At 48.9% G+C, this 22,722-nt stretch overlaps 1 protein-coding gene across 2 annotated transcripts; it reads right to left on the reverse strand.

Annotated features, from left to right (window-relative positions):
• Positions 1-3,337: 3,337 nt before the first annotated feature.
• Positions 3,338-17,939, reverse strand: VCPIP1 (valosin containing protein interacting protein 1). 2 transcript variants are annotated; one of them, XM_068162504.1, is made up of 4 exons: positions 15,213-17,939; positions 11,270-11,356; positions 7,746-8,599; positions 3,338-3,607 (listed from the first exon to the last, which is right to left on the reverse strand). In XM_068162504.1, exons 1-3 carry the CDS (start codon positions 17,917-17,919, stop codon positions 7,749-7,751), a joined length of 3,645 nt encoding a protein of 1,214 aa, XP_068018605.1. In that variant the 5' UTR covers positions 17,920-17,939; the 3' UTR covers positions 3,338-3,607; positions 7,746-7,748. The 2 variants fall into 2 exon arrangements, with proteins under 2 accessions (XP_068018605.1, XP_068018604.1); XM_068162503.1 differs by having other exon boundaries at positions 3,353-8,599.
• Positions 17,940-22,722: the final 4,783 nt, after the last annotated feature.

Genomic DNA, 22,722 nt, shown 5'->3' on the forward strand with positions numbered 1-22,722 from the left:
AGAATAACCTGAAGATGCAGTTAGAGCATCTGGTAAGCATCCCCCCTGGAGCACACCAGGAGCACACGCACACCTCCCTGGCTTTCTTCTCTCCTCCCGGGTGTATTACTGTCCTGTGGGATGAGGTCTGATGTTCAGAATGTATTGTGCTCCTACACGACAGAAGGATGGGGATGCACCCCCCCGCCCCCCTTCATCTCCCCTCAACTAGCTTCATAAAACCAAACCAGAGGTCTGTCAACTTCTCTCTTCAGAGACCTGAGTTTACGAGGGGGTTACCAGATGATTTAGTAGCCTTCAATGCCTTACCACCAGTTTCTCAGCTAACCCTAATGCTGCAAGAAACCCCAAGTATGTCAGTCAAAACACATGCATCCATCAAAGCTTCAGGCCAGCCCCTCGACTTGGTCTAGACTCAATGTCACAGCACCCCAGGTGATACTGCTTGCATCAAGCCCGTGTGGATGGAGTTTCCTCCTTCTGTTTGGAGAAGTTCCTGATGAACAGCAGGAGGATGCTCACCAGATATTCCTTCAGATTAAAATAGTTCTGCATGTGAGCAGCACATATTACCTGCATCTGCTCCATGTCTCAGCACAGCAGATCCCAGCTTGCCATTTGCTCTTGAGTCATGTCTCAGTTCAGAGCAACTGCAACTTGCTGTGTGCCTTCAGAGGCAGACTGCAGCTTTTTCTCCCTCCTCCTTTTTAAACACTTGTTATCACAGTGTCTAAAGGGCCATATTCCTTTATTGGCTGTTGAAAATTATCTGCTTGGGCTGGAATTCTCTCTCAATACTCCTTACAACATTTTCCTGAGATGCTAAGCCTTACACCCCTTCACCCCAAAGGGTTAGTGTGCTCTGTGGACTTGGGCTCTATTTATACAGCCTTTCAGACAGGGGGAAAGTGCTAATACCTCTGCCCAACGCTATTAGATAGAGGTAATGCCTAAGCATGACAAAGAATCCTATACACCTGAGGATTTTATGAGCTTTGCTTTGCTGTATTGCCAGTCTACATTATCCATACTAGTGCAGGGAGGGTGGAAAGCTCAGGCTTAAAGGCCATTAAAACAAAAATATAATCAAAATAGTTGAGTATTTGTGGATGGGCTTTGAATTTATGCTAGTGCTTTAACCTCCTGTACATCCCCAAAGCAGCCTGGATCAGCTTCTCAAGGAGGCTGGAGACTACTCCAAGAATTCTGAGGTGGCCTTTTTGTCAAGCCTTGGACTGAAGACAATCAATGTAGTTCAGATAATAGAGAAGCTGCAGGAATACAGCCCTGCCAGGAAGCCACATTAGGATCTGTTCAGGCACATATATGAAGAACAAGTTACTGTAGAATAACTGCAGTTCTTGGGGAGGAGATTGCATTTCAGCTCTGTATCTCTGCTTCTGGCAATCCTCAGCTGTCTCTGGCTTGAGGAGCAGCTGAGGTCATGCTGAGCTCACACTGTCTCTTGCACAGTGTGAGGGAATGGTGTCAGTGCACAGCACTGACAGAGGCTGTCACTGAGAAACCCAAGTCCTAAGCCTCTCCTCATCTGCTTATGCAGGGGTCTCAGCCCTTCTCTCCTGCTGGATGCAAAAGTGTGTATTTGGCAGCTCCTCAGAACAAAGAAAGGTGGATCTTGGGGCAATCCCCCGATCTAGAGCAAGCCTCTGCAGCTTCTAAAGGTAGTTTATCACCATGGAGGTGGAACAGCACGAAGCATGGTTGCCCTACACTACTGGGTGATATTTAGAATAGTGGATAAATCCTTACACATCTTCTTCCCTTTCCTGAGCATGCCCACAAATCCTCTGCTCCCTTAGGAATCTTCCTATAGTCCTTCCTCTCCTATACACATGGATCTCAAAGTCAGACAAGAATTTCATGTCTGTCAGTCTCATTTGTGTGAAACTGAATCATTTAGCTATTGCCTCTCACTGTCTCCAAGAGCAGCAGTATAAAGGGAGGACAATAAGCTTCATTTTGAAGAAAAACTTACATCCTGAGTTGCCAAAATAGCTTTAAATCAAGTTACCTGGTTCTGAAAGATTTTGTGTGAAACATGCCTTAAAGGTTTCTGAGGAATGACACAGCCAGGCTCCATGGAGTGGTGCCTAGTAAGAGCCACAGCACCTTCTAAACCTCCTTCCAGCTTCTGCTCACTTCCTTCCATCTTTCTTTCAATTTTTTACTTATTGAATACAAGTTTCCAAACAGCAGAGACCCAGTCCAGATCTCCAGGATCACTTTAGAGGTGAAATTAGATTTGCTACCAGTGAGACAAGCCACTAGAAGCATTATTTCCAGCAAAGAACAAAATTAGGAGGTCATTAAAAAAAAGAGGTGGATGAAGTCCAAACACAAATCTGGGCAGCTATCTCAGCATCATCAAATCAATGCCCTTCATTAGCAGAACAGACAGCAAGTCTTTGCTGAGGACTCTTAAAATGTTGACAAGTCACTGCCACAGAGGTGGTGTTCACACTGAGCCCAATGTGACATTAATAAATGTTTGATGGTATTAATTAATGTTCAGGATCACCCAATCAACATCAATTTAAGTACTTCAAACTGAAATAAACCCTTTCAAACCAGTTGTTCATTGCTATTCTTAGGACCAGTTCCAGCACCTCAATGCCCTTCCTGGAGTGAGGGGCCCAAAACTGAACCCAGTATCTGAAGCGTGGCCTCACCACTGCCCAGTGGACCCAGTAGTGTGGGACAATCACTGCCCTGGTCCTGCTGGCCACAGCATTGCTGATGCAAGCCAGGGTGAGGGTGGCTTTCTTGGTCACCTGGGCACACAGGTTCACATTCAGCCAGTGTCAATCTGTGTTTGAACTGACTCTTGTTAACACCAAAAGCAGCTTCCACAACTCACAACACAGGGTTCACCCTCACCCTGATCCTAGGGAGAAAAGCATCTTCTGTGCCTTCCATAAATACAGGAAGAAGTAACCCAGAGTTTTGCAGAAGGGTTTTATGGCTCCTTTTTAGGCACAGAAGTTATGATTACAGCCAATTCTTGACACCAAGTACCAGATGTAGCTGGTGGAAGAAGCAGAGAGATAATTTCAGGAGCTGTCAATCTGTTCCTCTTTGAGCACTGCCAAGTTTTCCAAAGGCTGCTTCTCCCAAGTGATGCAGTTCACCACTTTGCTCTGAAATCCATTGGACCAATGGTCCAAAGCCAAATTCCAAGATAGCTTAAGTCTCATCTGTGACCCGGCCCCTGCTTTGCTGCACCTTCTTAAGAGAACTTGGGGAAAAGATTCATGTCTCAGGCTTTTGAAGCAAGGCTTTATATATTTGAGACCAAAATCTATGAAGTGTAGTGCTTCTATGCATTTAATGAAATAGAAGAGGTGAGAGGTCCAAACACTTTTCCATTAAGAGTTTGTCTTTCATTAAAAAAAGGAAGTTTATTTTAAACAGAAACATAACTAAAGCAAAATGGATGATGGCAGAGTTTGCTTCTGAGATTCATCCCAATTCTTCCTCTTCTGTAGCAGTGTTCATGTATGCAGCTAGAATGTAGAATGCAGACATCTGTATCATGGCAACTCACTCCTCTGGCAGCCAAATCAGTGGTAGTCAAAGAGGCTGAAGCCTAAAAGGGCCAGAGGGAAAAAAACTGCACCTCAGAAAACCAAAGCAGATGTTTTAACTTATATAGTTTTAATATAGCAATCAAAGAAAGTTCCAAATCCTGTACAGTGAAGTGTAGTATAGTACACTATATACTGCTATAATACACTATTGTTACATACAGATAAAAAATCAAATAGCATTAGTACAGCAATCACAAATCAACCAAACCAAACTGTGCTGGGCAGCAGCCAGTACTGTGAGGATGGGAAGAGTTTCTATGCTAATTGCTTTTGAATCCAACATGTGAAGCACTTACTGCTTAAAAAGGAATTGTTGTCTAAATATATACACTATTTGAACTCTTATTTATACATTTTAAATAGCATTCCCTCCTCAAAGTGCACTCTTTTCTTGGCAATAATCCTCAGGAAACGTAAAATTGTTCTGAAAAGACCACTCTGGTTCCAACCTTTTATTGCTCAACCACAGGCAGAGGGCTCAGAGGGAATCCTGCATCCTAAAGGCCTTAAGCGACTTCTGGTTTAAGATACCAAACTGATATCCCCAAGCAGAACAGAGAAACCACTCACTGCTGTGGTGGTTTTCTTAACAGAAAGATCAGCTTCAGATTGTTATCCTCTTACAAAAGCACAGCCAGCCTGCTGTTTGAGCACAGGAACGAGGAGATCACAGCAGCAGCCTCTGAGATGCTTCCTTTCCGATGCATTCCAGATGGAACGCCACTCTCCCGCACCGGGCACCTCCGTACCTTGCATCCCCAACACCTTGGAAATGCAGCCAGCAACTCTGCTGACCTTGTGACAGCAACAAGACATGAGGCTTCTGGAAAGATGGTAAGTTAAGTCTTGACATCACACCTGCTGTACAGGGCTGTCACTGTTCATGTCTGGCTCATGGGACTCACAAACCCAACAAGCTGCACCACCGGGCTGTGACGACAGCACTGAAGGCAGTCCAAATATATTTATGTTTCCATCTGAAAAGCTGCCATTTACTTCCCCTCACTGGAATGCAAACCATTTACAAAGAAACAGCAGTACCAAAGTCAACCTTACTACACAGGCAGCCACCCGAAGCAGGAAAAATCCCACACATGCCTGGAAAACTGCTCCCTTCTCCTCAGGTTTCCCATATGCTCATCAGCAATCTAGTTGATTCTCCTTTTGCTTGTGAGCTGGGCCTGTAATTTCAGTAATCACCTTTCTTTTAGGTCATACACACTAAGCCATAGCAAAGTTTAGGATTTCCCAGTATTTCAAGTCATCTTTGCTATGAGACCCTGCAGAGAAGGTGGTTGGCCCCTAGACAAGAAAGTAGTCAAGGCAGATACTCAACAAAAATGTACAGCCAAAGCCTCTGCCCAGCCAGTAGCAAGAAGCTGAGGGAGTTTTGGAGAAAGGGGCACTCCACACCATTGGAAATGTCTGACACAGCTTCACATCCACCAGAACTCAACCTCTCCCCTGCCCTTGTGCCTCTCCATCATGTTTCTGGCTCAAGCAGGGAAGCCCAACCACCACATGGATTTGCCTCAACTTGCACCTGACCCCCTGCTAGCCACCAAATGAAAGCTGTTCAAACTTCCACCTCAGTGTTCTTTATTTCACTTCTCCTGTACAGCCACACATCTCCCCAGCATGGGGAGAGCTTTAGTTTCACATGAAGGTATCAAAAGCCATCTTCCTTAAAAGCACTGACACTGAAATGCAAGAGAAAGGCAGGTGAAATAGGAACACTGCAAAGCAAGAAGCACAACCCTGATTTACACCAGAGGATCTCGTGACTTTAACACCACTTTGCCATTCCTTTCTGAGACCATTTTGGTTTAGGAACTGGAGACTTCTGATCTATGTGACTCAAGTGGATCGAGATGAAGGAAAGCTTGAGTCAAACAGAGCAATTATCTCTGTCTCTTTCTATCTAGGTAAGAAGGAAAGTGTCAAATTACTGCTGAAATGGGAAGTGTGTCAAAATCAAACCAAGCCTTCCTCTTGACACAGTAAAAGGCACACAGACTTCTGTAGTCTTACCAGAAAGGCATGAAATAAGGATGTGCAATGAGTATTTCAATTCATTTCAGGCTTAAATCTCTCTCATATACACTATTGGGTTGTTTTCAGCAAAGGAGACTTCTTAAAGTCTTAAAAAGCTTAAAAATATCTAGGTGGTAGCAACCTTGTCTAAAACACAAGAGACCAGGAGATTCCTCCCCCTCAGCCTCTCCTGACTTAAACTCTCTCTGAGAAACAGGCCACAGCCTGATCCTGTGACCAGGCATAAGCCCCTACTCCACAGTCTCCATACCCAAGCAGCCTTCAGACAGGAGATTGATTCAGGGGAGACAGAATGTTTTCAGAAGTCATGGCAGGCTGCCAGCTGCTGCCTGTGCATCCTGTTTCCCATTCAACGAGTCCTGCCAGTTAATCAGTGCATCAGCAAGGTCAGTTCTGGTGAGCCAAATTACTTCATCATTCCAAGCTTCCAAATTGCCAATTTGCAGGTTGAGACCCTAACATTTCCCATGTGTTTGTGTGAAGGTGATGCTTACTTTTTAGTGAGAAGTAGTGTACTACTTATTCCCTCTACATAGGAGCCAAGAGAGGCATCTGAACTTCCTTTGACAAAACAGGGGCTCATCTTGAAGTGACTTGCTTCAGTTAGTCTTTCCATACAAAACTAAATCCTCCTTCAAGGGACACTTCATCCTACTAACCCTCAGAGCTGTTTTAAGTGATCAGAAATGCAAAAAGCGAGGAGGCTTTTCTGAGTACAAACAGAGAACACAAACACCACCTGTGAACTGGTAGAAACCCACGTGTGCACACACAGACCTCAGTACTGAAGTGCTGTTCCTTCCTTGGGAGCTGGATTAACACCTTTCATCCATTCAATGTTATTTTACCATTAGAGGAAGCGACAGTAGTGCATTTAAGTGTGACTCTGAAGACAGGAAGCAAAGTGCAGTGTCAGATACACATTCCAACCTCAGGCAGCAAGCACCAAGGCTGCTTCTTAATGCCTGGCACCGCAGGGCTGAGGCAGAGGTCAGCTACACTATCAGTGGTGCAGGGAGATCTGCACCACAGACCGAAGCGAGGCTAATAGAGGAGGGCAGGCTCTCCAGACAGCATCTATGCCTTGTTTCCATGGAGCAAACAGCTTCCAAAAGCTCAATTATCACTGAACACTTTAGCAGAATGTAGATTAGAGAGTCATTTCCTTCCAATAAATTGTTAATTTGCTCTGAAGAGGACAGCTGTTATTTCATTTTGCCATTACTGACCAATGCTAGCAATCCAAGTCTGAGAAGTGGATTTGCCACTGAGCATTTGTTGTTTCCTGCGACTGCCAACTTCCCTCCTGGAGCTGTGCTAAAAGCTGTACAGCATCTGAGCAGCTCGCTGTTTGGGAGGAAATAAAACATGCTATCACCTATTGACAGAGCACCAAAATGGTTGTGTTGGCTCAGCCATAACCACACCACCCCAGCTTTATCTTCACCAGACACTAAGGAGCCTGTTTTCTAACTTGCTCTAACTGGCAATACGCAGAAGTGAGAGAGCTGACTGAAGTTACACTTACTCCGAGGTCTCTGCGGAGCGTACACAGCTGTGTGAATGGAAGAGGGCTGAATCTGGAAGTGCCAGCACATTGTCACTAAACTATTTGCTGCAGGGTCAAACTTAGCAGCTCAGTTTAAGCACAGCTTGTGGTTACAGTGTATTTCTGAGTAGAGTTATGCACCTGGGACAGGATTAGCTTTGTCACGTTTCTAGCTTTGCCCGTTCTAGCCTTTCCAGTAACCTTAACCTAGCATGGTAAGCACCTCCCATGGGCTTAAACTTTTAAGACCTTTAAGGAATTCAAAATGACAAAGAGTTTTCAAGAACCCACATGTACAGCAGATATTCATCTCAGTGCATCTCCTAATGACTAATTGACAGGTAACAGAGCCAGCCTGGGCAGCAGTATGGGAATATTGAAAGCTATTGCCAATCACACGCTTATCATGCACTGAATAAGATGATATAATCTTTGACATACATACAAGATTGAATAACTAATCACTTTGTGTGGCCCAGCCAAGAAACATGACATTGGAACTGGAATTGCTTCTACCCTTATGAGACTCTAACCTATCAAGAGTGATCCATTGGCTCAGTTGCATTGGCGATTCCTGCATCTTGACTCTCCATCTCCTCAAGCTCCTCAACAGAACTTCCCTTGTGTGCTTTAGCCCTTGCACGGAATGTTGTCCCCACAGAATTCACCGCGCTGCCCTCGGCGGCGGCGCTGTTCAAGTGCTGGGGGCCGCCCGCCAGAGCGGCGGCCTGGAAGCTCCCAGTTTTAGCAGCTGAACTCGCTGCCTCTGCTTTCCTTTGGGAGAGCTCAGCTGATGCTGACTGCTCTGCATTCTGATCCCGCAGATGTCTGTCCATCGAAGCCTGAATAGAGGAGACCATCTCCTGCAGCTTTTTCCTCTGCGCCTCAACCAGAGTGGGGTCGAGCTGCCTGCTGTCCCTCATGGTCACGACCCCCGGCGCCATGCGGATCAGCTCGCTGCTAGCGGCGGCTGGGAATGCAGAGGGCTCCGCTTTAGCAGGACTGAAGTCCGTTTCTGTGCTATGCTTTCGCAGAAGTGGCGTTTCCCTGGCTCTGGGATCGTGCTGTTGGCTACTGGAGGCGGTCCCCAGGGAATGGCCCTTCCCCTGAAATGCAGTTATGTTGTGCAGTTGCTCAGATTTCTTTTTCACCACTCCCCCGCTGCCCAGCTTCAGCATTCCATGTGAGGGACTTGCTTCCCTGCTTCTTGAAGCAGCTTCTGCTCTCGCTTGACTTAAGGCCTTTTTAACCAGCTCTTCGACATCGGGGCCGATGGGGAAGTGCCCAGCAGCATCCACACACAGCTCTAGCCTGTCTTCTGCTGCGTTGTACACAAAGTTTTTACCAGGCAGGTGTGGGAAAGTGCAGTGTTTGCCATCAGCCAGACCTGTAGAGACAGACAAAGTTACTCCAAGCGCTGACAGATCGGAAGGCATGCCCTGAGCACACAGGAGTTATTGTATTGAGACCTTGTGCATCCAGTATGGAAAAAGAAACACACAAACTGCAGCTAGAGAACAATTTAAGCTTGAGATGAGAGCAGTCTAAAGATGCTGCTGCCTTCTGTGGGGATTCAAATGAAGAGACAGGGCTGTAGCACTGCTAGACAAAGTAAGCACCCTGCTGGGTCTTGTGGTTCTAATACAACTAAAGACATTGTATATGCTTGCAGTACAGCAAAGCCAGCCAAACACCATCACTGCCGCCACCTCCTGCCCCCAAACCACACAGAAAACCAAACAGAACCCCCAGACAACTGCCAGAGAGCACATTTCAAACCATCATCGTGCTGGAGCAGTACTACTCAAGATCAATTCCATGCTAGTCAGAATTGTCCTGGGACTTTAGGGTGCACAACTGCTGCTAAGCCTGAGGAACTTCAAATATTGCTCTTTGATGTCTTCCCAGGGAGAAAGTATTGCTAGATCAAACCATTGTAAGCTTAGTCTGGTCAGTACTCCTGAAGATTTAACTGTCAACCTGCCCAAAACAAACATCAGGTGCAGTATTTTTTCATCTGCTCTTTGTTTCATTGTCCCACTCACAATTAGACCCATCTGCTAAAATTTGAGAACTCACCAAACTTAAGCTTCTGAAGCTGCTCTGCATCAAAAAAAGAGCAACATTTGGCTTTCCAGCTTCTAATCCTCAAATACAAAACCACCCTTTGGGCTGGGCCATGCAGGCTGTGGGAACAGCTGTAAAGGTAGCACTTCAGCGAGGATGGCTTCCTGCAAGTTCAAAGCTGGCTGTAGATTGAGACTTGGCTGCAGCAACTCTCTTCACTCAGTTCTACCAGCAGTGCAAGGAGAGCTACAACAAAACCTCCCCTTTTTAAGAAGTGCCAGGAACAGGTCAAATGATGAGATTTGCTCTTCAGACTCTCTTACAGTTCTTGAGGAAAAACACCATCAATGATGCAGAAGGGAAGAAACACAACAAGCAAATCCTATTCCTGTGCTCTCAAACGCAATGCAATACAAACAAGTGTTCTGGGCATCAATGAAAAAGGTCACTCAGATCATCTGAAATGTTATTGAAGTGTTTTCATCCTGCAGAACCAACTGACCAGTCTCACTCACCCTCCACAGCTCCTGATTCACACCCTTGCACTGCTGCAGAGTCTGCAGATGGGATTTTATTTGGAGAACTCCAAACACACAGCTTCTTTCTTTACATACCCATGGGAGCCACTAACCAAACAGCCAAAACACACAGAGAACACAACTCAGCCCCACACACCTATCCTAAAAGAACATATTTTAACTACATAATTTAGCAGCTCCAACCTCATTTGCATGAGAGAGAGAGCTCTGACAGCTGCTCTGGTAGAGCACAACTGCCTCTGGAACTGCACCCCTGAAACCTCAAAGTGAGACCTTAAACAAGATCTACAAAATCACATTTTAACTGATGAACTACCTACACTTGATGGAAAGCTTTGTGCCCAACAGTTTGGCATTAGCTAAAATCATACAAATAGCTAAAGAGCTTCTCTGAGTGGGGGGGGGAAGAGTTAAGATTGTTGCATACTGTAAGTGTTTCATGTGGAAATGTAACAGTTCCTAACATGTTAAAATCATGCAAGTGTGTTAATGCTGAAACAGCAATGCTGCCTGCCAAGGCAGTGCAAAATACCTGCACACACAGACATGTAACAGTCACAGAACCATGGAATTGTTTGGCTTGGAAGAGACCTTTCAGATCACTGACTCCAACCCTTGACCCAGCACTGCCAGGTCGCCACCAACCCATGGCCCTCAGCACCACATCTCCAGGGCTTTGAAAGCCCCCCAGGCATGGGGAATCCACCACTGCCCTGGGGGCTTGACAACCCTTTGGGGAAAAAAAATTGTTCCTCATGTCCAACCTAAACCTCTCCTGCGGCAACTTGACGCCGTTCCCTTCTCTCTTGTCCTGCCCACTTGTTATGAGGGAAAGAGCAGTAGTGGTATTTGTAAGCCACCTAAAAATCAATTACACTCTCAACTACTTGCTTGGTTACTCTGCAGGTAGTCCAAGATGAGACATTTTTCAAGGCAAGGAGGGGATGGGTAGTTTTGCTTTTGAACAACCACCTTAGGGATATGAAAGGCAAATTCTAACAACCATCTCAGTGTAAAACATGCAGTGCCTTTGGACCTACAGAGCAGCACACCAGATGGATGACCTGCCTCACCCACTAAGTGCTCAAAAGGACAAGGGAAACAGATCCTAGGAGCTTCTCTGATCTTTCCAGGAAGACAAAGCAAAACACAGGAAAAAAACCCAAGCCCCTTACTGAAGTTGTTTGTAGAAATCAGGAAGTTTAAATGAAGATGTATGGTTGTGGAGAACATAGAGCAGAAGAGATGGAAGTGCATGAACTCATCTGAGTCAGATTCCCCAGTCCTGAAGAGAGGGAGCAGAAACTGTTCTGTGAGCTTATGAAAATGCAGACAGACCATGCTAATAAAATACAAACTTATTTAAGCCTACAAGTGACTCAGCAGCAATTTACCACTTGAAAGATTTGAAAAGAGAGGAAGGAAGGGATGAAAACAAACCCAAACCATACCTGTGGTTTTCTTCATTATGCTGTAGAACACTCCACCCTGCTGAAAGAGCTGAGGAAGCCCCTTTGCATAAGACCAAACATCTTCTCCTGTGAAAACCAAGCACAAGCACTAAGCAGTGGCCGGAAAGAGCACTCCTTGAATTAAAAGCTGAATCCTCACTCTCTTCTGTGCAACTACGAATGGAGACTTTTGCTGCAAATTGACACAACAGGAGCCCAGGACTCTGAGAAACTGAGGGAAACATTCCACTGTCTGCAGTCAAATACCCTGCATGTTCTAGCACAAAGGTTCCCAAACTCAATTTGATCCAAGCCGCAGCTCCTGGTTCTTTGCCAGGCCCTACACCAAGTCTCCACTCCCCTCCTACCCATGCTTTCAACACAGAGCTAGGAAATGACTAACAGGCTTCCCAACTGCAAGTACATTCCCTGAACATTCAAACCTCAGTGTTAGACCCCTACACCTTCTCAAAAAATCAGTTTTGCAGCTGCCATCCAGCAGAGTGGAGACTGCAGCTGAAGTACAAACGTCCACAGAGGCAGCTGTGCAGGAGCTGTGGCTGTACCTTTGCTTTTCTTCTGAGCTAGGAGTAAAATGCCAACTGTGAGGCCCCAGCAGTCCTGTGGAACTGGCATTTGTCAAAGATGCCAAAAATGGCACTGAAATGTGACAACTTTAAATGTCACTGAGAGGGGGGAAAAAACCCTACCCTAGACTATGTAAGGAAAGGAAAATAAAGAGCAGAAAATAGGGTTACAGAGTATCAGTGACCCAGCAGCACCTGCTGAATCTGCTCTGCACTTTTCCCTGCACCCCCTGCCCAGAGACGCGGCATGTGATGGAGCTGCCCAAGCAGTGCCACCAAAGAGCGCTGCCAGCTGCCATTCCCTGCTGCAGAAGCAACTCATGCCCATGCCTCACACACCAGTGGCATTCTCCAAGGCAAGATTCCCTGTTGGCCCTGGGTATGATTTTCCAAGCCCTGCACTAGAGAAGCATCACTGCCTAGATAGGCTTTTATGTGACACCAACAAGGACTACAAGCAGGAGAGTGTGGAGAGCAGGGCTCACAAAACAAAGGCACCAGCCACTGAAAGAAACACAAACCAACCCTGCTGTTTGGATAAAGAGATCTCTGACTGGAACACCAGAAAACCTCACAGTTACAACTGGACTCACTCAGATCAGAGGAACCAGTGTGTGGGATTCAACTAAACTACATTTGAGGTTTGCACATTTTTGTTGCTGTTTGGTTTTGTTTAGCACGGCAGGAAGATGTTTACAGGTCACAAGGTAACTTGTGGGACTGTGTAGTGAGATTAGAAACTCCCTCAAGACATTTATCAATGGGATGATGTTCTCCACGCTGCTCCCACTCCAGATCACTCCTTCAGACCAGACCTCAGCCCCACAGCATGAAGGTATGGAACAAATTAAGAGATCCTCTCCCACACTGCAGTGGAAGCCCCAGACCAGCACTTCACACAGCAGAGAGGACACTCAGAAGTGCAGCCCAGATCAAAAGCTCTGTTGATAAACATGGGTTAGAGGGAACTACAGCTGGCTAAAACCAAGCTGACTGATTTCAATCAAATCCTGGCATCAATTAATGCACTTAATTTAAGCCTGGCTATTTTGATTCCTGGTGTACTGACAGATTCATCAATGCAACCCAAACCAATCCAAACAGATTTGTACTTGGCTTGCACATATCCATAGGGCTCCTGCAGGGCTGGAATCAAGTCTGTTGAAAAACAACGTTTGAACTATGCTACAGTAGAATTCCTTTAGTAATTTCCCTATAGAATTCTGTGTTTTGAGTTAAACAGAAAGAAAAATAGGCAAAAGCTTTACCAAAACTCATGCATAATAGATGAAGCTGCCCAGAAGCTGCAGTATCCAACTCCCAGGGCCTTGTTTGGAAATTATAGCCAGCAAAAATAAAGAAGATGGCTTCAAATTGTAACCCACAAACTATCTGGGAGCAGAAAAGAAGAATGCCAGCAACTGAAATATGAAAGCAGCATCAAGCCAGTCTGCAGGAGACTGTAGGGAAGGAAAGCTCTGAAGCATTCAGAAGGAGTCAGAGGTGTTTGAAGACACTTTCATTGTGGGCACTGGGGAAAGAACACAACAGCACAGTGAGCTGGTTCAGCAGCATCTCCCCTCCACACATCCTGACCTGTCTCAGATCAATGTTTTTAGCAGGACAAAGTTAGAGCAAGAGCATGAGGCACAAGCTGACTCCCAGAACTCTGCAGCACTGGTTTGAGTGATGCAGAAACATCACTGGGAGACACTAAGGCTTCTCACCCCATAAACCACCTCGAGCAGCTGCCACCCTACTGCTCCTCAGTGCAAGGACTTAGGCAGTTTACTAAGTGGAATTTGTTTCCCCACTGAAAAAAAATCCCATTTGCAATAGTGAACTGCCTAGGTTTTTCCCAGGCATATCCTTAAAGCAAAATGAAGCCCTGACAGGGAAAGTGAGGCTACAAAAATAGCATCTTAGGCAGGAGCTGCACGAGGTGTTAGAACTGGTTGGCTTCTCATTTGCTGCCTCTTTTACTTTATTAGCAATGCAAAATGGATGCAGTCAGGGGAGGGTGAGGTAAATTCTATTCTAACCTGAGCTTTGAAAGAGTAGTGTTTGTCAGAGACAGGAATTGCTTCTGGAGTACCAGATCAGCTCACAGCTTACAGACAAGCACACGTCAGGACTGGCACACCTTAATGCTGAAGTCACTGAGCTTCAGAACACTCTGACGTGGGTTTACAGCAGGCCAATAAAAGTACACCCAGCAGCATGCCCTGAAAAGGCTCTTTTAAGCTTCATCTCAAAATGAAACAGCTTTTAAACTTAACCTGCCTTGTGGAAATAGGGTGCAAAGTGTCAGTGTGCTGAGGGGGGGAGTGATTCTCTGCCTTATCTTGCTAGAGACAATCAGACTTGGAAAGGAACCAAAGTTGTGCTCGATGAACTTCTGACACACCACTCTGTTTACGTAATGGTTTCGTTTCTAAAACATCACATGCTTCAGCCACACCAAATCCCTCCAGCAAAAGAGAAGGCACAAAAAAAAGCCCTGTAAACATCACTATTCAGCTGCTTCACAGAGCTAAATGTGCCATAATTGCAGCTCTGCTTCCTGCCAGTGAACAGCAGGAGCAGCGAAACTGATGCAGAAAGTACACAAAAGGAAGAAGGTCCAAGTCTCCCGAGTCCAAACATGACAGCAAACCCCACAGGCACCCAAAGTCCTTTCTTCCTGAATGATTAACAGATTCCATGACTGACAATTTATAGGCACAGCTTTCCACCCTCTGCCCACCTCTGGCACTCAATCTGTGTTTAGAGCCTCACAGTTCCTCCCTTGCAGTAATGCTGCTCACAGCTCTAGAGCAAGCCCAGCTCTTCCCTTCAAACGAGCAGAGTAACGAGGGGGACAACATTGTTTTGGTTTGCTTAAAGCAACACAACTCCCTGCGGGGAGAGCTGCCAGACTCCAGAGGTGAGAATTTGCTCCTCAGCTTCCCATGAGCAGACACTCCGCATCCCCCTCTCACCTTTGCTCTCCATTTATTTCCTGAAACCTGAGGGAGATTGGGGGGGAAAGAGAGCATGTGACTCACAGACATCAGAGGTGTGCCTAAGGAGACAGGAAAAACTGAGACAGGCAGCAGAGGAAACAACTCCTGAACAGCCATTGTTAAGAGAGGACTTTAGAGCAAAGAAAGAGCATTTTCTATCCACATTTTAAAGTCCCAATGCTCAACACATCACTGACAGCACATTAAGTGTACCTCTAATGGAGAAATAAAGGAACTAACCTTCTCCATGGTGACAGAGGGAGGAAAACAAGAAGAGATGGATGTAACTGCAGCGTGTAAAACATTACCTTAAACCCCCAGTTTTAAAGCATAACCTGAAGTCAGCCTTACCCATGAGTGTTGCTAGAAGGCAGAGGGAATACATCTCCTTATCCACTTGCTCCTGCAGCTCCTTGGATGAGATTTTGCTGGTCAGGGCGACGTCCTCATGCTTCACAACGTGGGCCGAGTGCGCTGCAGCAGGCTGCCTGCCCTCCTCCTTACCTTTCAGGATTTCGATGGCCACTCTGTCGCCGTGCTTCAAGGGCACAGGCTCGCTCTCCTTGCCCTCTTTGGGGGGCAGCAGCTCCTTGGGAGGAAAGCCGTAGCGGATACACTGCAGATAGGGGGGAATGTTGAACTCCCTGGCTATGCTCTCCTGCAGCTCCAGGAAGGTGGTGGTGCGCTTGAGGGTGAGCATGGACTGCCTCCCGTCGCTCGTGGTGATCCGGATCTTGTTCTCCGTGGCAGAGGTTGGGGAGTAGGGAGTCTTGGTGGGGGTGGCAGGCGCAGAGGAGGGCCCCTCACGCACAGCCCCGGGAGAAGCAGTCCTGGGTTGCCCTTTATGCTCCTGCTTCACTTTTTCACTCTTCCGTTTTTGCATGACAGAAGCCTGGTCTGCAATGTTCTGCTGAATAGTTCTTTCAGTTTTGCTCATATTCAACTCCTCCTTGTGCAAAGTTTTTGTCTTCTGTCCAGTCAGGATAATTTTGGTAGGGAGCTGGGCCTCCGGCTCCTGTCCCTGCTGTACATCAGCAGCTCTTTGGGCGTGAGCACCATCGATATTTACAGGGGTGTAATCGTCGGGGTTCTTTTTGGCAGTTTGATGCAATATTGTGTTGACAACTTTCTGGACAAGAATCTCGCTGCCAAACTCACCAGGGAAGTGCTTGGTGACCAGCTTCATGGCCACGTCGTAGACGTTGCTGTTCAGGGACGCGTCGCTTTCATACTGGAACCAGTAGACCGTCTCCCTCACCACTCTTCCTCCCCACTCCAGAGTAATAGGGAAAGCTTCAGGGAGATTATCATACTCTTTACCTTCCCAATAGTGCTTGAACCCACAGCCACACTTGCCACCTGCAGACCTGGTGTTAGTTCGGTCTCCGTCCAAATAGGAAACAGATCCATCCTCCCTGACACGCCGCACCAGGTTACCGTGGCACCAGTTACAGGCAGTCAAACTGCTCAGGCTATAGTCCGGTACCAGCACGTCCTTTGAGGGGTTGTAAGAGCACACCAAACTGTTCAAGGGAAAGCTGTAGTTTTTGTCAGGCCTTAGCTGGCCGTGGGTGCTTTTGGCCAGGCTATAGAGTTTCCCCCCGGGAGCCAGCCACTCCGGGGGGACGTGGTGCTCCGAAAGAGCCCCACAGATGAGGCACCTGTGAAGGCGGTTGTCCATCACTGCTTTTTTGGCAGCTGCAGTGACTTCCTCAGGCTGGACTCCTATCACACCAGTCCTTCTGTAGAAATACTGATGTACATCAGCTACGAGACTGGGATGGATCCCGTGCTTGCTCATGAAAACCTCCTCCATTGCAGCAACCAGCCTCATCAAGTACTTATCTTGCAAACTTCTGTCTCCTCCAATAACACAACCTCCGTCCTCCTCTAACTTGATGTACTTTTTGATGAGGTCTTGAGGAACTCCCCAGGCTTTAGGAAGTAGTTTCCTAGGCAGTTTAGGTAAAGCAGCACCTTTTATTCCAACTAGAGGAATATAATGGTTACGTCCTGAGCTACTCCAGGCGATGCAGATGGGCTTGTTCAGCATGCCATCCTTGCCCATGCACTTTTCTAGAGGTATCAGACCAGGGAGGAAGGTGGCTGAGTAATCCCCAGAACTTCGCATTCCACTCAAGGAGTCCAGGAGGATGATAGGCCTGTGGAGCACGTTGGCCAGGCCGAAGATGTGAATATTCCTAAGGCCCATGGGCACACCTTCTGGAGGAACAAAGAGCGGGTCACATTCGTTGATAATGTCCTCCCACTCGGCTGCATCAATAAAGTCATGGAAAAGGGCTTTATAGTGACTCAGGTTCTCCTCAAAATGCTTCTTGAGATTCTCTCGCAGAGCGTGCCAGAACAGCTCCCTGCCGACCAGCGCCCGCGAGACGGCGTGCACCAGGCAGTGCCCGTCTCCATCCACGTGCACAGGGATGAGGCACTCCTGGCTGTTGTTGGCCTTCTTGATGTCTTCCAGGGTGTCGTGCAGGTAGATGAGGCTGCCGGAGCGGTCCTTGCCGTAACCGATGGTTTCGACGTGCTCGGGCTCGATGAGGAAGGCGCGGTCACCCAGGAGCGAGCAGTCGAAGATGTCTCCCTGGTTCATCTCCGTCAGGAGCTTGGCTTTGCCGGTTTGCTTGTCCATGCCGTAGCGGGCCAGGATGGGGGCCAGGAGCTTGCAGTGGTAGTTGGAGAGGCCCATGACTTTGACGAGCTCCGTGTTCCTGCGGGGCGGGCCGGCCCCGCTGACGCCCAGCAGCGCGTTCCGCAGCAGGTTGTGCAGCACCAGGTCGGGGTCCGTCACCTCCTCCACGGCCAGCAGCTGCCGCTGCTCGTGGCGCTGCCCGCAGTCCGTGCACTCGATGCTGCCGCCGCTCTGCGGCCCGTGGGCCGGGAAAAAGAGCCGAGCCTGACATTTGGGGTCCGGGCAGGTACCTGAAAAGATGCGCCGGTCCCTCTTCTTGGAGGCGGCCGGAGGCGGCGGCTGCGGCTGCTGCTGAGAAGACGGCGGCGGCGGCGGCGGCGGCTGCGGCTGCTGCTGCGGCTGGGACATGGCTCTGCTCCGGCCGGGCTTCACCCCCACCCCCCGCGCTCCTCCGCCCTCACAGGCTCATCCCCCGCGCCCCGGCTAACGCCGCTGCCGCCGCCGGTGCCGTCAGCCAACCGCCCATCCACCGCCCGCCCGCCCGCCCGCCGCCGCTCCTCACCCCCACCCCCGGCGAACGCGGAAGCCGCCGCCGCCGCTCGCTGCCTCTTCGCCGCCCTGGCCGTTGCCCGCAGCGCAACGGCCTCTCGCCCTTCCCCTCTCAGGCCGCAGGCGCGGCTCCGCGGGGCCTCCCGGGAGCGGTAGTTTTTCTCCGCAGCCGGGCACCGGCGGGGCCGGGAGCGAAAACTACCGGGCCCGTGATGCCGAGCGGCGGGGGTGGGCGGAGGCGGGCCGAGCCCGGCCGTGAGCGGGGCCGCTGGGAGCTGTAGTCCGCACCCGGGGGCCGGGGAGGAGGGCGGCCGGGAGGGGACACACTTAGTGAGCTCCCGAGCGCTTGTTGCGCTTTTCCGGGGGCAGGTGTGCGGAGCGGGTGGGGCGCCGCGGGTGGCTGCGGCGCCCACACGTGCGCTCCTCTGCCGGCCCCGCTCTGCTCACCCCGGCACGAACGCTGAGGCAAGGCTGCCCTGTGTCACCGGCAGGCACCGCGGGCGGACGCTGATCACAGGGGCCCGGTGCTGCCGCCCGCCCTTGTCCCGACACTGGCGGCCGCCTCCTCACAAAGCTGCCTGGCTCAGCTCAACAGGTTGTCCCCGAAAGGGACACGGCAGGTGGCCAGGGTATGGCATGGCATCCAGGCCTCATCCTGCACCTCACTGCTGCTGCGCAGCGTGGGTCTAAGTGAGGTGGGCCCCGAGGGCTTCCTGGGCATGGAGGCTTCCAAACACCATAAGCCTGGCTTCCCAGCCAGCAAGCCCCTGCAGACGTGGGCACATGGGCTCGGGCTTCAAGCATGAGTCACTAGCCAAGCCTGGGATGGTGGCAGTGCTCTGTCTGCTCTTGGAACTCCCTGGGCCTTCTGGAGCTCGATGTACCCTCAACAGGCTTTCACTTCTCCAGCAGCTATGCCTGTCTGCCTCTCCAAGGGGTGAGCTATATAAAGAGAGGTGTTCCCCAGCTGCCAGCTGCTGATAGCACAGAAACAAGATGTGAGGAGCCACCAGAGCGAGTTCTTAACCCAAATGGTCCCTCCTGCTGGTGCTACGTAAGGAGATAATGAAGGAATGGAGCAGGCACTGGCATTATCTCCAGTGGCCATCTGAAATGATACTTCACCAAAATGAAGGGAATAAGGTTCACAACTTCCAGCCTAGTGACAGTGGGCTGCAGGCAGTTCTGTGCAGACAGCTCAAGGAGGGTCCTGTCAGTATGCAGGGTTTAAAAGTGCTCTGGAAGCCATTCCAGATATTTATCCTTTAATAAAGGAAACCAAAAGCTGGAGTCTCCTTCTCTGGAGAGATTCCAAACCTGCCTGGCCATTGTGATCCTGGGCAACCTGCAGTGGGCGCCCCTGCTTCAACAGGGGGTTGGACTGGATGAGCTCCAGAGGTCCCTTCCAGCCCTACCATGCTGGGATTCTGGGAACTTCTAGAGGACAAGGTAGCACCTCACTGGGTATTGCCAAGTACCAGAGCAGTCCAACCCTACAAATACAAGGGGAAAATGACCACTTCCTCCCTCCTCTGTCATCCCAGTCCCACCAACCAACCATCTGCCACTGACCTGTGGGCACCAAACGTTTTAAAGCTAGAATTCAAGTCACAGAGAGTGCCCTGTGCTTGCACTTGCCAATGCAAAGAGCACGTTCCATTCTCATGAATCCATGAGAAGTCCTTTAGAAAGCAGTTTAATAAACCCTGACATTTCAGTTACAAATACTCAAATGATGAGTGCATACAAAATAATTTCTTTTCTATGCTTTATTACAGGTTTAAGGAAGAAAAATGTCTGCAGGCCTGGCAGAGTGACAGCAGTGCCACCTCCCAGTGACGGCGGCGGAGCTGTGCACGCTCAGTCCCTCTCAGAACGGTAATTTGTGTAGCAAATCTCTGTGTGTGTGTAAATGTGTGCATTGCCCAGCAGAGCCTCATGTCTGATCTTTCCAGATCCAGGGCAGGATCGAAGGGGAAAGGGTGAAACCAATGAGAGAGATTTTCATTCTTGCCTGCTGCTAATTCAGTTGTGGGTGTATGACAGTAAGGTAAGAGCAGCAGTAGCTCCCTAATCCTGCCAGTGTGCCCTGTTCCGGGGCTAGAGCAGCAGCCTGTGCTCATTCATTTCTTAGGCTTCCCTTCAGCAGCAGCAGGAAGGCAGTCAAAATGCAAACAGGGAAGCCTCTGTCCTCTGTGAAACTGTGGCAGCTATTGAGAGCGGGCACCATTCAGGCAGCGGGCGGTGGCAATCCTGTGCTAACCCAGCCTGCATTTGGGAGGAATGGCAAAGAATTTGAATGGCAAAGAACTCTTCTGGAACGTTGCTGGCCTCTGGAGCAACCCATTTCCTCCTGTGGGAAACAAACACTCCTGTCTGAGTTTGATAGGGCTTTGTGTTCAGTAACAGGTAGCAGCCTGCTGAAAGAATTGGCCTTTGCTGTCAAAGCCAATGGAAACGTTTTGTTTACTTATCTAGCCAGGTGTGTTTGTGAAAGCACTTGATAAACCATGAGTGCAAAGGCACAAGCATTCCTCCTGCCTACTCCCAAACTAACTTCATTGGTAAATGATTGTCAGTAGAGGAATCTCTCTGTTACAGTGACTTGACCCTAATTAACATGCTTCTGATGAATGCCATTTGTAAGTATCCCAGCTCAGTGCAGGCTGATCATCACGACTGATGGCCCAAGCAATCTCTGCAATAGTCAACTTTCCTTAAAGAGTCTTTGACAAAACTCACAATTCTCTGGTGAGCCAATCACTCATGCAAATTAAATACATCTTTATTTACAAGCCTTATGCACTGTATCTGCCCAGCAAGAGAAGGAAGTTGTGTGTGGCATCGCTGGATCCTGCCGGAGATCACAGCAACAACCACACCATTTTCACAGGCAGTGCAAAGAGGAAAGCAAGGAATGCCTTCAGATCTGCCACATCCTCCAAGATCTCACTGACTGCAAAGTTAAATCTCATTATAACAGGTCAGCAGAGTGATTAATTGTCAGCAGCATGATCTGTTTGAACCCTGCTTTGGTGGTGAGACCCAAGCACTGCCAGGCATTCGTTTCCCATCTGAGATGTCAAGTTTGATCTTCACCCGGTGCTATTCCCTCTCTTCTTTGTCATTTGCCCTCAGGAAATGGGTCATTCCCAGGGGAAAGCAATTATTTCCCACAGGGACCTGTTTCTTTGGGAGAGCAATGGCAGAGGTTTCCAGCTAAACAGAAACAGAGGTCTTGTGCAGCATGCCAAAGACCAGAGTGTGATGAACTAGGAGATGCTCTGCTTGGTCAAACTGTGGAAGTTATTACCAACCTTCAGCTGCACCTTGTGTGCTCTCCACACCATGCATTGCAGAGAAAGGGGAGCTGAAAGGCTGCTGTTGCCTTCATTGCATCCCCTGCAGAACTCATCCTGCCCAGCCTGTGAGGGCAGCAGTTCTGCCTGACCTGGCCCTCACAGCAGTCTGCATTTCAGACTGAAGCTGAGAAAGAGGAGAGGGAACACAAGTCTGAGCTGGAGGGAAGATGGCCACATCATCACAAACCAGAAGGAATGCAGCTCTTTATTTAGCTCACAGATTCCCAGCATGGTGGGGGTCTGGAAGGGACCTCTGGGGATCATCTGGTACACCTAAAGCAGGGCTACCCAGAGTAGGTTGCCCAGCACCACATCCAGGTTTGCAGTCTCTCCAGAGAAGGAGATACGACTCCAAACTGCTGCTGAACTGCCTCTGTGTTGCTGCCCTTCTCTTGAGCAGGCATTGCTGGAAGCCCAAGCACCAACCACCACACACCCTGGGATGATGAAGGGATGCTGGTCACAGGCTTCCCCACCTCCTTGGCCTCAGAAGCAGCACGCAGCCAAACACAGAGTTCTGGGCGGACAGGAAGCACCACTGAGCAACTCCAGCTTTCATAAACTCCTGGGTTAATTGACACTTAGTCAGTGGTGGTTAGAAAACAGCATCTGGATTTATTCTGAGGACCTGGACTGGTAACTCTTGTCCTGGGTATGTCCAGCTGGACCACTTCCATATCCCTCCTCTGCTGCTTTCCAATCATCTCCAGAATGTTTTCCTTCAGTGTTTTCCCAGAGTCAGAGCATGAACTGCTGCCACAGCAACAGGTTCTGCATCTCACTCCACTCACAGCTCCCCTGGAGAGCACTGATGTTGTTCCTGCACAGGAGACCAGAGTGGGGCTGCTCCAGCTGTGGGCTGTGTGTTTGCAAAACATAAGCACCTTCAAGGGAAATTCTGGGCTGAGGCTCTACTACTAATTAGAGCATTCCAAATGACCTGCTCAGAGGCTTTGCTGCTGCAGAGTCAATGTTCCAGTGCTGGCTCAGGGACAGCCTTGTTGGGTAAGCTCCACATCCCACTCCATGCAGGGATAATCTCAGCATCCAAGACAAGCTGCTCAGTAGCTGCACTGGGATTTCATTCACCTGTGCATTCCTTTCTTGGCTCACACTCTAGTTCTGAGGCCCCATTTTTCAAGACAATTCAATTAACTTCACATGCAAACTCCTTTGCAAAATTAAGGCCCTGCAATTTTTACTCTGTCTCTTTGCAGAGCTGGCAGGCAAAATGGATTCATCAGGGCTGCCAGTGTCCAGCAGCTGTCAATAGAAAATCAATCTTCAGGGCAGTCATCCA

This window comes from Melanerpes formicivorus, unplaced genomic scaffold, assembly GCF_026170545.1.
Source record: "Melanerpes formicivorus ecotype bairdi unplaced genomic scaffold, bMelFor1.0.p_v2 SCAF_65, whole genome shotgun sequence".
NCBI lineage: Eukaryota > Metazoa > Chordata > Aves > Piciformes > Picidae > Melanerpes > Melanerpes formicivorus.

What these genes read in the sequence shown, in the direction of transcription:
- VCPIP1 (XM_068162504.1), bottom strand. Translation starts at nt 17,919, where the DNA reads ATGTCCCAGCCGCAGCAGCAGCCGCAGCCGCCGCCGCCGCCGCCGCCG. An exon ending in CCTTCTAGCAACACTCATGG is followed by an intron (nt 11,357 to 15,212) that starts GTAAGGCTGACT and finishes TGGTTTTCACAG; the next exon opens with GAGAAGATGTTTGGTCTTAT. An exon ending in CATAATGAAGAAAACCACAG is followed by an intron (nt 8,600 to 11,269) that starts GTATGGTTTGGG and finishes CTGTCTCTACAG; the next exon opens with GTCTGGCTGATGGCAAACAC.